Source organism: Dichotomopilus funicola (assembly GCF_033296635.1).
Source record: "Dichotomopilus funicola strain CBS 141.50 unplaced genomic scaffold C8A04scaffold_15, whole genome shotgun sequence".
NCBI lineage: Eukaryota > Fungi > Ascomycota > Sordariomycetes > Sordariales > Chaetomiaceae > Dichotomopilus > Dichotomopilus funicola.
Genome location: NW_026944036.1, coordinates 260,710 through 273,169, shown reverse-complemented (window position 1 = coordinate 273,169; position 12,460 = coordinate 260,710). Strand labels below are relative to the sequence as shown.

General features: G+C 58.3%; 1 protein-coding gene across 1 annotated transcript; it reads right to left on the bottom strand.

The window, feature by feature from the left end:
• Positions 1-1,744: 1,744 nt before the first annotated feature.
• C8A04DRAFT_26753 (uncharacterized protein) lies at positions 1,745-7,977 on the bottom strand (the record flags this gene model as incomplete). Its single annotated transcript, XM_062780034.1, has 4 exons — positions 1,745-3,919; positions 3,972-5,934; positions 6,436-6,919; positions 7,035-7,977. 4 exons carry the CDS (start codon positions 7,975-7,977, stop codon positions 1,745-1,747), a joined length of 5,565 nt encoding a protein of 1,854 aa, XP_062638867.1.
• Between the last annotated feature and the right edge of the window lie 4,483 nt (positions 7,978-12,460).

Sequence of the window (12,460 nt, the reverse complement as noted above, 5' to 3'; positions counted from 1 at the left end):
CTACACCGGGGCCGGCCTGCTTCGGGAAACGCCCCCACAGGCGTGGCTGCACTGTTAGTGGGGTCGTTTCAGTTACGACCGCCGGGCAAGCCAGGGTCCAGCCCACTGACGGCCCTAAAATTAGACGGAAAGCTTGTGAAGCGACTTCCGTTCTCAAATCAACCTCTTTTTGTTGTCGTTTGCGGTCTTTGTGAGATCGTTTTGAGCGCAGCGACATTCCGGCTCGTTCGCTCGTTATCGCCTCTTGGGTTGGCTAGCGAATTCATACGCAAGCGATGCATGGACGCATGCCAGCCAGCCTAAAGAATCACACGCATGCAGAGAAGCCGTGGCCAGTTGACGTCCACTCGAGTCATTGGTCCTACTCTCGGACGAAGCAAGGAATGTTCAGTTGACATGAAACATCCCCGCGGACCGTCTGTACTTTAGGACTTGCAAGACTCGTTCAAATAAGTGTGTGTGGTTCTTGATATCGCCACGGCTGTTATCTGTTTTGAATGGAGGTGCATATCCGAGACGACCAGCTCTATGGCATCAGATTAATCACATGGATGCCACTATGGATACAGCCGGTCTGCCTGCTCCGACCTCCCACGCAAAGGGGAGAAAATGACAGCAATACGATGCATGACTCCTGTCACCTTCAATTTCGCCTCAGAAATACATAGTAGTTCAAGCCCGATATTGATTCCAAATGGATACCGGATGATACCGAAAACGGAATGCCTTAGCGGGCACTAGCTCAATTCGACGGCATTTCTCTCCAACCTTCTCTCAAGCTCGCCACCCAACTAATTCTGAGCTGTTGCCTGAAGTTAGTTTCGCGAGAAAGGTCGAGAGTTCGAATAAGATCTCGAGAAAAAATTGAGAACCTGGATGTAACTAACTTTTGTTGAACAGGTAGAATAACTACAGAGGATAAATACTCACTTACCACATCACATATATTATAGTATCAGCAGAGCCGAGCACGTTAAAACCTAGCACAGATAACAAATCAAATTGAAGAAACATATCATTCTCCCGCACAACTATAAATACACTACACAATCTGGTGGTCCTGAAGCTTCTTAACTACCTGCCTGCTACTTGTTCCCCTTCCTATGCTCCTACGCACGCAAGACAAGACAACAACAGAATGGCACAGATACAAAAAAGCACAGTCAGAAATAAGGCACACAGAAGAGAAGCGTTACAGATACACAAGGTTTACTGTACAACTACAAGCCGGTACGCACCGGTACTTCTCTCTCTTTCTCTCTCCCTTTCTCACTCTCTCTCACCCCGTCCGATTTCCCATGCTGTGCTGTGCTGGCCCATCCCATCCACACCATACCATCCATACCATGCAACCCCCTCCTCGCTTTCTCACCATATCCCCTATCCCTATCCATTTCACCTGATACACAAGTCCAAGTCCAAGTCCAAGCTCAAGCTCAAACTCCACCAGACACAAAACAAAACACAAAACCCCGGCTTGAACTCCTTCTCCTTTCTCTCAAACTCAAACGCAAAACGCAAGGCTGAATAATCTCACACACATACACCCTCCTTTTCTGTTGTCTCTCTCCATCTTTCTCTTTCCCTTTCTTCCTCGTTCTCCTTCCTCGAAGCGTCTTCCTCAAGACGTCTTCCTCGAGTGACTCCCAGCTAGCCATACCATGACCTAAAACCCCCCACCCCACCCCCTCCGTCTCCCCACCATCCACGGCGCCGAAGGAGGATAATAGTCTCCACCCCCTTCCTAAGAAAGCAGATTCCTCAACGACGGGCTCGCGCTCGCTCCACTCGCCTGTCTAGGCTGTTGCTGTCCCTGTCCCTGTCCTTGTCCCGGTTGTCCCTGACCATGACCCGGCTGCTGCTGCGGCTGATGCTGCTGATGCTGCTGGGAATGTGCCAAGTGCGGGCTATGATGATGTGAATGCGCATGCGCATGTGCATGCGGCTCGTCACGCAACGGCGGCGGTCCGTCGCGTAACAGAGACGAATGAGGCGGCTGGGGCGGGCTTCCGTGGTGATGGCCTGAGGGCGGTGGTGGTGGAGGTGGGGGACCGTGTGGGTGGTGGTGACCGCCGCCTCCCCATTGGCGTAGGTAGTTTGGCGGCTCGGGACCGGAGGCCGCGGGGTGGGCCATGACGGGCGGCATGCTGTTCATGGGTGCCATGTGATGCGGGCGGAGGTCGGGCGGGGGACCAGGGGGCGGGCCGCCGTGGTGGGGATGGTATGGTCCCGGCGGGGGAGGTCCGTTGTTGGGGTTGCTGGGCGGTCCCGGTGGAGGAGGGGGTCCGCCGCTGATACGCCGTGGGGAGGTCGGGTGTTGTATGCCGTTTACATACGGGGGCGGCTGGGCCATGTGGCTGTGCGGGGGTGACTGAGCAGCGGACGGATGGGGAATGATCGGGGGTGGGCGAAGGTGGTTCGGTGGTGCCAGAGGGGGCATCGACGATGACGGAGGCGGAGAAGGGCGTCCGTTGACCTCGCGGCCCGGGTGCAGCTGGGGCGGCCCGTGGTTGGCCGAGGGCCGGTGCCAGTCGTACGGGTCGTAGGACCGCTGGGGGGGTGCGTACGCCTGCGGAGGCTGGACCGGCGGAGCTCGAGGGGCGATGGTCGGTGGAAGTGAAGGTTGGGTCACTGCCTGGGGCGGCTGCACAGGAGGAGGACCGATCGGAAGCGTGATCGGACCCGGAGCGGGCGCTTGTAGCAACGGGGCCTGCGTATGCTGCGGCGGCGGGCCCGGGGGCCCAGGAGCGGGTGGCCAACCGTACGGCCCTCTGCTGGGCAGTCTCGTGTCCTCGAGTCTCGGGGGAAGCACCGCAGCGGCGGCCTGTGTAGCCTGTCGGACCGGCTCGGGCGGAGGTGTCGGCTCTCTTGGAGGTTGCTGCGCGTGAAGCGAGGGTTGTCGACCGGCCCTCTTGCACTTGTGGCACTGGAAGCTGCGCTGCTCGACAAACTTCTGCGCTTCCGATCCAATGTTCCCGTAGTACCCATTCGTGAGCTCCCGCTCCTGCGCCTGGTCGATTGCGTACCATTTCGGACTAACATCCACCCCACAAGTCAGACAGATCTTGCCGCCAGGCTGCAGCACACTTGGCGTATCCTCGTGGTCACTACCACTGCTACTACCATTGACCATCGCCGCAATCGACACGCGCCGGTTGTTGCTGGTGCTCTGGTGATGGTTGTGGCTCGCAGCCGAGGACGGTGACACAATCGACATCTTGGACGCGACGGTGATTTGGTTCGCCTTCCTCGCGCACCCTGTCAGGGTTAGGTCGGCTTTCTTGCAGCTCTCCACGTAGAGCTGCAGTGCATTGCCCCCGGTCTCCTTCACGGGTTCGCTCATCGCATGGACAGCCACCTTGGCCGGCACATGCTCCTTGCACCAGACACCCGCCGACATGGCTCCGGTCTCCCCATTGATAGTGACGATATGCGACTGGTCCCGTCGCGAACCCTTGACAGGCGTGACATCAAATCCGAGAACATAACCAGCCTGGCGAGCACACTCCACGTGGACTGGGTTGTGGCAGTGGCGGCACTCGACACACGCCCCGACATCGTTCCGCTTGCACACCTTGCACGTCTCGGCGTACTTGGTCCGCGGAATCAGGGGGATGCCCTCGCTGGGGGCCAGGGCTCCGGCCTTGCCGAACTTGATCTCGCGCGTGAACACGGCGCAGGTCACGTGCACCCAGTTGTTGTCAGCTGTGCGCTTCAGGGGCTCGCGCGGGTTGACGGGGCGGTTCGTATCTTCCTGCCTTTTGCGGTAGTAGTCGGCTGCTTTCTGGGCCGCCTCTCGTTCCACCCTCTCGCGCTCGCGCTCCTTTTCCGTCTTCTTCTTGTGCGAGCTCGAGACCTTGGGGTGGTCGACAAAGTCGTGGAACGTGGCCTCGACCGGGCACAGGACGCATTTGTAGTGCTGGCTCAAGTTAGTCCGGTGTCATAGACGGGAAAAGAAGAAAAAAACTCACAATCGACAACTGCGGATTCTTATCATTCAAACACATGTCGCAAGTCCACTTGCCCTGGCTCCGGACATCCACAACCCCATAACAATGCCTGTGCACAGCCATCCGACACTCTCGACACGACAGATGCGCATCGCCCAGCGGTTCCAGCTCTCCACAGACCGCACACGGCAGCGTCTTGGGCTTCGGCATCTCGGGCGCGGGCGGTGCAGCAGCAGCAGCCTGCGTCTTCTTCTTCGCGGTCGGCCCGCCAACAACGCTGCCCGTCTCCGACGGCGTCCTCTCCACGTCCTTGTCGAATAGCCCGCTCTTGAGTTTCTTCCGCGGGGGCTCTGTCCCAGTGCCTGCAGCACCGGAAGCGGCCCCCTGGCCGTTCAGAGATGGCGCCGGGCTGCCAGTCGAGGGGTCGTCGGGCGATGGGTAGCGGCTGCTATTAGCCAGCTCGTCGGCCGCGATGAGCTCCCTGTGCAGGTCCTCATCGACCCTGCGCTTCCAGCCACGCCCGCCCGTCTGCGCGACCTTCTTCGCCAGCTCGTCCACGTCCTCCCACTGGATCGCATACCGACGCCACAGCTCCGCGCACCGCCGGCAGAGCGCCTGGATGTACTGCTCCTTTTTGTCCTTGGCGTTCTTGCTGTTGGTGTTACCGCCGCCACCGCTCTCCGTCACAGGCGTCACAGCCGCAGCGGGCGCTCTTCGCCATCTGCGAGACCGTTTGGTGCCGCAGAACTTGCACAGGAAGCTCTTCTTCTTTTCGCGGGCCTTATCCGCGTCAAAGGCTGAGTCGTCGTGTACGTCTGCCACATCGTCCGCCAGCTTGTTCGCGGCCGCCTCGGCCTTCTTGGCGTCCTTCTTGCCCTTGCGACCCGAGAAGTTGCCCCAGATCAGTTTCCCCCTCTCCGTCTTCTTCCAGGTGTAGTAGTACCGCGTGACGGTCGAGTATCGCAGGGTCTTAACGTGCTTCTTGACGCTGTGCAGTTCGGAACCGTACTTGGCGATGGCTTCTTCGAATTTCTTCTGCTCTACGGGTGTCAAGTCGGGCTCGTCGAAGTCTGCCTTGGGCGTCTTAGCCAGCTCCTTCAGCGCCTTGCTAGGGTCGAATCCGTTGCGGTAGAGCGCATGGCAGGCCACATCCTGCAGGTTGGTCGAGTGCTCCGGTAGCCCGAGCACAGTGTCCATGTCCCGGGCCGTGTTCATGTAGTCGTCGACCGCCTCGCTCGACATGCTTACCCCGCTGTCCTCGGGCGGCTTGTAGAGCACCTCCGCGGTATCGTCCCCGCCACGCTCAATGTATCCGGGCGGTTCGTCCTGGACCCACTTGGGGCGCTTCTCTTTCTCGATGCGCTCCGCCTCGAGGGCCGCCTGCTGGTCCTTGGTGAGCTTGTTGCCGTTCTTTCCCGACTTCTTGAACTCCAACGGCTTGACGTATTCCACGGGCTGGCCAAACCAGGGGCCCACGATGGCCTGATGGCGTAGGCCGAGGCGGGTGCTCGCGCGGGGGAAGATGCGGTCGTCCAGGTCCAGGGCGTCTTCCACCTTGCAGTGCATGCCAAAGTACCGGTAGGGCCACAGACTGGCGTGATAGATTTGTTCGGCCGTCGGTGGCGGATGCGGGTTCTCCTCGGCCGGGCTCGTTCGGCTGGTGCGCCCTGTGTTGACGCCGTCGCCGCCATCTCCAGCGTCGCCCTCGGGCCCCACGTCCATCCCGCCCATCTCCTCGTCCTCATCGTCGACCCCCTCATCGTCCTCACCATCGTGGTGGTGCCCATGGTGGTGGCCGTGGTGATGATGTGAACCGGCGGCAGAAATGTGGGGCGTGTGGCGCGCCTCGAGTTTGCGTTCCTGAGCGCGGCTGCATGCGGCGCACGACCAGGCAAAGCCACGGCTAGGCTTTTTCAGCAAGGGTGGCTTGACGCAGTTCATGTGGTACGTGTTTTGACAGACGGCACAGTCGACCGAATCATTGCTGTGGAAGAGCAGGATGTGTCAGCAATTGTCCTGAAGACCCCACTTTCTTAGGTCTCCACTCTGTTGTGGAGCCTCGCCCTCTCCCGCGCCCGCCCCCGGCGCCCACTCATGGTCATTCTTTGGTCTTCCACGCCCCTGCTTCATTCGCTTCGCTCTTTCCCGCGCAGCGCACCGCACCCGCAGGCAGCCCAACCCCCCGGACGGTTCGACGAGCTTGAACTGCTTGCTCATTGGGTCCCGCGCCACCCCGCCAAATCACAGCGCTCGGCCGGTTTTGGTTGGTAGGTTGGCTGGGCCGCCCGCCTGGTTGGGTTGAATGCGACACACCACTGCACCGCAGCACTTGTTGCAGCAGTACTGTACTGGTACCGCACTGCACTTGCACTGCACTGCACCGAGCGCTCTCACTCACAGTCCGGCGAACAACAGTTTGAGTAGGGGAGAGGGAGAGGAGGAGAAGGCTGTTAAGGTGATTTGGGTAAGCCGATCAGCCACTTACTTGGCACAGAAGGTTGTGCATCGCTTGCACGTTTTGACCGCGCTGGTCAGTTCCTTGCCCCGGCCCTGCTCGGTGAGGACGAATTTCCACCGCTCGTCAAGCACCTTCTTGACGTGCGCGGGTACGTTGATAACCTGGCGCGTGGGAATCACCTCGTAGTTCTTTTGGATGTAGCGGTCATACAGCTTCTCGTACCAGAAACAATCCGGTGTGCGCTTGTAGGTTGTCATGTCCTGAATCTCGGCTTTGTGGCGGATCTGGCACTTGCCGCGCAGCGACGTGAGCGGGCTGATGTCCGAGTGCATCGTGGCGAACACGAGACGTGTGTCCTGGACTTTGCGCCCAATGTCCTTTGGCCGGTAGTACCAATTGATGCGCAGCGCATCGATGGGCAGCGTCGGGTCATTTTTGACGTGCAAGAACTCCATGATGCGGCCGAGGTAATACGGCTCTCCGGGCGGCTCGCACACCAGGTAGACGTGATCTGCGTCGCGCGTCAGAAATCTCGGAGTCGTGAAAAACCGGGCCGGCAACGCAAGAAATGAACAAACACCAAAAGAGAAAGGAAACAAATAAGAGTCAAACATATCGATACTTACCATTCACCTCCAGTACTGTGCCATCGTCGGCAGTCATTTTGCCGTCTTTTGTGCGAGACTTGGTGCCTTCAAAAGTGAGCAGGTTCGTCTCGCCATACCCGGCACTGCTGGGCGTAACATCCCCGCTAGCCTGCCCGCTGCTGCCGTTGCCAGCACCGCCATTCACTCCAAGTCGCTTCTGCAGCGCCGACGACAAAGACGCGCCATTTGATCCCGCTGGGGTCTGGCTGCCGCTGGCCGTCGAAGCGGTGTCAGCGACCTTGCGCTTCTTGCTCTTTGAAGCACCGTTTGCCACGCTCTGCCCGTTGGTGGCCGACGCCGATGCTGAAGCTGAAGCCGATGCCGATGCCGTTGAGGATGGCTGGTTGGCGTTTTGAGATTGCAGTTGAATCTTCACACCGTTCTGGGGCTTGCTGTCATCGGGGAGTGGCCGTCTCGATGTTCCATTACCAGAGCGTGAAGCAAGCTGTGAGGATGAAGTGGTGGAATTGGCAGGTGCCGATGTGGATGATGCGTCCTGCTCTTGAGGCTGTTGTGCTTGCTGCGGTTTGGTGCTTGCTTTCTTGGAGTCGTCGTCCTTGTGCTGCTGTGAATACGAATCGTATAGATCCAAGTCGAGATCCTTGTCCTCGGCGTAATTTGGGCGCGCTGCGCCGGTGCGATTCCGCGACCGCGTGCCATAAGGTGATGGCTGTGAGCCAGCGGCCAGCACCTTTTCCATGGCGGGCGGCTGTGGGTGTTGGGGAGAATCGGAATTGGATGTTGTGTCTGGCGGATCAGATGTGCGTGGCAGATTAGAGGACGGCACGGCACCCGAATTATTCGACTGCTGTTTGGCCGAACTTGGTGACCCTGCACCGTCCTTGGCAGACGAGGTGCGACTGCCCGGGTTTGCCTGTTGCTCCTCGGCCTGGCTATTCACGCCTTGGGATTTCTGGGCCATAGCGGGCCAGGCGTGAGAGGAAAAAAGGCAAAGGGGGGGCGGCGGGGGGGAGGGAAAAGAAAAGAAAAGAAAAAGGGTGAAGAAAGAAAAGCGTGCCCGATGCCAGGATGTGCGTGACGTGGTCCGCTGCTGGTCAGCAGAAGGGGGGATGGATGGCCGTCGTCACAGCGCAGTCCGGGGCCGCGTTGATGGAAAGAGTTTGGGGGACGGAGAGAATGGCGACGCCAGATCGCATGGGGGCACAGAAGTCACGAAAGAGGATGTGACGCGAGTGGGCCAGGCGATGATGGTCCATAAGACGAAACCGTTAGCGGGTCCCGATGCCCCGTGCAAAAAGGGAAGCGACCTCGCTCCGTATCTCCAGGTTCGGTTCCAGGTAATATCGTGTTGCCGATGAGACCGCAAGGAATGGAAGACGGAAGAGAATCGCCTTGGGTCTGTAGGGGGTGGAAGGCGAGAAGGCGAGGCGAGGCGATGTTGGTTGTGGGAAGTAGAAAAGTTCCGGGGAGGAATCCGCAGACGAAGTGGGTGCGCGGAAGATGGGGGAAGGATATAAAATCTGGGGGGGTGGGCGCGCGCGCGAGGGAGAGATGGGGACCAAGACCGATGGATGGAAGTCCAAGGGCTAGAAGGTGGATGGGTGTACCGGATGAGTGAAACGGTACGAGAAGCGCGCGGCCCGGATGTGAGAGATGGCAAGGGCCAAAAGTCGGGATGTGACGGATGAAGACCGACAAACACCAGCGTGGGTAAGGGGTGCAGGTAAGTGTGTGTGAGTGGTAAGAGAGAGAAAGAAAGAGATTTGGCCGAGCGAAGGTGGATGGATAGAAGAGGATGGGTGGACTAGGGCATTGGAGACTCGCAGCACCAGCGAGATCCCGAGATATGCGGGCTGAAATGGAAGGCCAAGGGGAAATCGTTAATGGGACCAGCGAAGAAAACGTAAAATGAGCCAGGAAGGCAAAGTTAAGGTTTGGTGCCAGGTCCTGGCAGCAGCACGGGAAAATAGTCAAAAAGAAAGAGGTACATCTCGCGTTGCGGTACCTACCGTCCACGTCCTCCATCTTCCTCTTTCGGGTCACTCAGCCCGCCCAGCCTAGCCATGGCCTTTTCCCTCTCTCTCTGGGCTGCTTTGGCTGTCGCGCACAAGACGAGGCGGCGCCTTTTGGAATTGCGGATGTGTGCCGGGGGGCGACCCCATGCTTCCATTTCCATCCAGCCTGGGTTCGAAGCACAGCACGCTCCGGGCGAGTGGGCCGTTGCTTGCACTGTGGGGCCATGTGAGTGGAAGGACTGCGTCGATACCACGGACTGCAGGGATTTGCATTCCCGCATCGCCCAGATCCATTTCAACGTCGGCGAACCACCCGAGCCACAAACGCTGCCACCGCTGTTGCTCAAGTGTCTTTTGCTAGCAGGCACAACACTCACGCGACGCTAGCCTCAAGGCTCGTCCAATACTATGCACCATCACAGCTCTCCCCGTCGTCGTCTATCAATCCCCATGTTTAATACTCCATGTTTAATAGATATCAGGAACCCACCTGCAGTCGGTCGTGACGGCGCGTGGTGGGTAAAGTGTGAAACGCGACACGTGAAATACCTTGTCGATAATGAAGAAAAAACTTCCCAGGCATCCGACGCTATGGCAAGAGCAGTTCTCAGGGAAGGAGCGGGAAGCACGAAAGGGCATGGGTGTGGGGAAGGAGCCGTGCAATGTGGAGAGAAACGTGCAACTACCAAAATACCTAGCATACAAAACCAGCCGACTTATTGAACAGCAAAAGTGTGTTTTCTCCTCCTCTAGTCGAGCTCCTAAATGGTATGGGTCGACAACGACGCATGGGCTTTGAGGGGCCATTTTCGTGGTCGCCTGAGCGATATATTCGCCCGATATCTCACGTCTGACAAGGTGCAGAAGATGATGATTCTATTCGCAAGCTCCCTTTCGGTATCTCCGCAACTCCCAGCACGGCCCTGGCCTGGATTCCCCAATGTGAGCAAAAGTGAAAAAAAGGCACCGCGATACTCCTTTCTTTCATCGGCCAGCTCAAGCTTGAAAATGATTCCCTCCATCAATTCAATTCACGCCGGCAGCCGACCATCAGAATCTTCGCGGTCGAGGAACGCCGTCGCCCAGCGATCTCCAACAGGGTAAGGTTCCACGCTGCTCAAACAGGGATTGTCCCCGGCATCCCGTGCTCGCGCACCCACAACATGCGTCAAGACCCGTTTGGTTCGGCAAAGAAAGTCGTCTTTTTTTCATGTCCTTTCCCCTCCCCATCTAAGCCTTGACCGATGCATTCGGTGCAGCTGACTCCTGTCGGTCGAAACGACAGTTCCTTTGTCTCCCACAGTATGCCCGGCCGGTGCAAGCGGTCAAGGGCCAACGGTCAACGGCCATCGACTGCGCCGGTTGAACGGTACCCATCAATAACCCAGCCCCGGCGCCTCAGGGCATCCCATGTCGCTGCCGCACTGTGCCCTACTAGGTTCCCATGCGAAACGATGAATAAATGATGGGACGAGAAAGGCGCTGCTGGTGCTCCGATTTCTGCACCAAGCAAGGAAAGTTGGCCAGCCCCAGGACGTGGGAGTTTGCCGAAGCCCGCACGACGCATCGTGGCACCGCCGCGGCCCCCCTTGCCCCACACACACCCTCCCGGCCGACATCGACATCTTACCTCACCTCCTCTAGGATTCTCGCCGTTGAGGTCGGTAGGGCTGGAGGCGCCAACCACAAACCGCACTCAGGGGAGGCCAACAAACCGCGTCCTCTCTCATGACAAGCTTCTCGCAGCGCTTGTCACCTTTGCAAAATCGAATAATTGGCACCCTTGGGATCGGCAGGCGCGTCGAGAGCGGCTGGGTTGGACATTGTCGCCGACGGCTTGGCACAACCCACATTGCCCGGGTCTGTGACCCCCCAAGGGGGAAAATGGCGGACAACACCCCGGCGACTGTCCCAGAACATGGGGAGTCGGCTGTCTGGGGTTGACGAAAGGAAATGGCATCAACCACAACTTCCTCGTGGTTGTGACAATTCCGGGATTGATTGTAATAATCATCCCCTCCTACGGGGGGCCGGTCGCGACAACATTTTGGCCCAAAGTAGCAACCCCCAACATGAGTCGTTCATCGCGCTGGAATAGCGAGAGCGGCACGAGTGCAAGAACGTTAACTCCTATGTCCCGATGTCCGTTAAAGACCCTTCGATGCGGCGGGAACACAAAACTTCCGACAAACCCCCGGCCAACATTTGCTTCTCGATCATTTCCCCCCTAGACGAGCAAGGCTTTCCCATCATGTGGTCAGTTCGCAGAAGACCGGCGACGTCAACGGTAGACGACCTGGTTCCGTGAAAGATGAGTGGTTTCCCGTGATGTACACAGTCCGTGTCATTTTCTGCCACATCGTAGGGAGCGAGAGCATGTCCTGCTGCGTGATGGCGGCGACGGAATTGGGGCGAGGGGTAGTGTGTTTTAACTCGCATCCTCTTTCCTGAAGCCTTGAGGTGCAGTTGGATGAGGACGTCCCGAGCCAATGACGTGAGCAAAACGGCAGGGCCCCCGGCGAGGAAAAGGCGGCCTGGCATCTCTCGATAAATCACGGTGCGATATGAGTTCTCTCGCACTGTACGGGCCTAACAGACCTCATCCCCACTTGCTAATGGCATCTGTTCTCAGGGTAAGGAGGTAGGGTCATGGCATGATCGAAAGATGTTCGGAGGCTCGGTATCTCACGTCTCATGCCTACGATAGTGACGGCATCATGAAGGGTTTGCGTCGCCGAAAAAATCTGACATTGAGGGTATTCTCGAACTCGCTAGGAAGGGTTCAGACGCCATGGTAAATGAAACCCCCAACTTTTCGATCCTCACGATGTGGAGGGCAGCACTCACCGTTTTGTAACAGGAGGAAGGGAGGAAACAAAAATAGCCTCCGTTCACCTCGTGAATGAGCGGCTAGGCCGCGCGGGATGAAAAAAGCGACGCTGGCTGTTGTGTGCCGTTTCGGCATGCACGGAACACGTTTGCGCCTAGATGGATGTAACCGGGCGACTGCGGCCGGAGCGGGCGGCGGTTGAGCGACGCCTTCAATGCGCTCTCCCCCCTCTCTCTACAGGCCAAGGTACCTACCACCGAGTATTTTCGCTCTTTCGCCACACGCTTGATAACTCCGGTTGCGCCGGAACACGGGGCGGACATTTTTGTTGGATCGGAAAGCCGAGTGGAAGAGGCAAAGTGAAATCCAATGTCTGGTATGGCCGAGACGAAACACCACAGGCAAAGAAAGGCCCCCCTCTCCTTTTTGAACGACGACTCGGTACGGCCGCAGACCCCCCAGCTCGCTGGAGCTCACCCAGGCACAGTGACCGACCGACCGCATTTCGTCATGGGACGTGCAAACGAAACGGGCAGCATGGGAAGCGGAGCCTGGGGGACTTTCTAGTGCACCATTTCGATGGGTGGAGAGGATTCGTA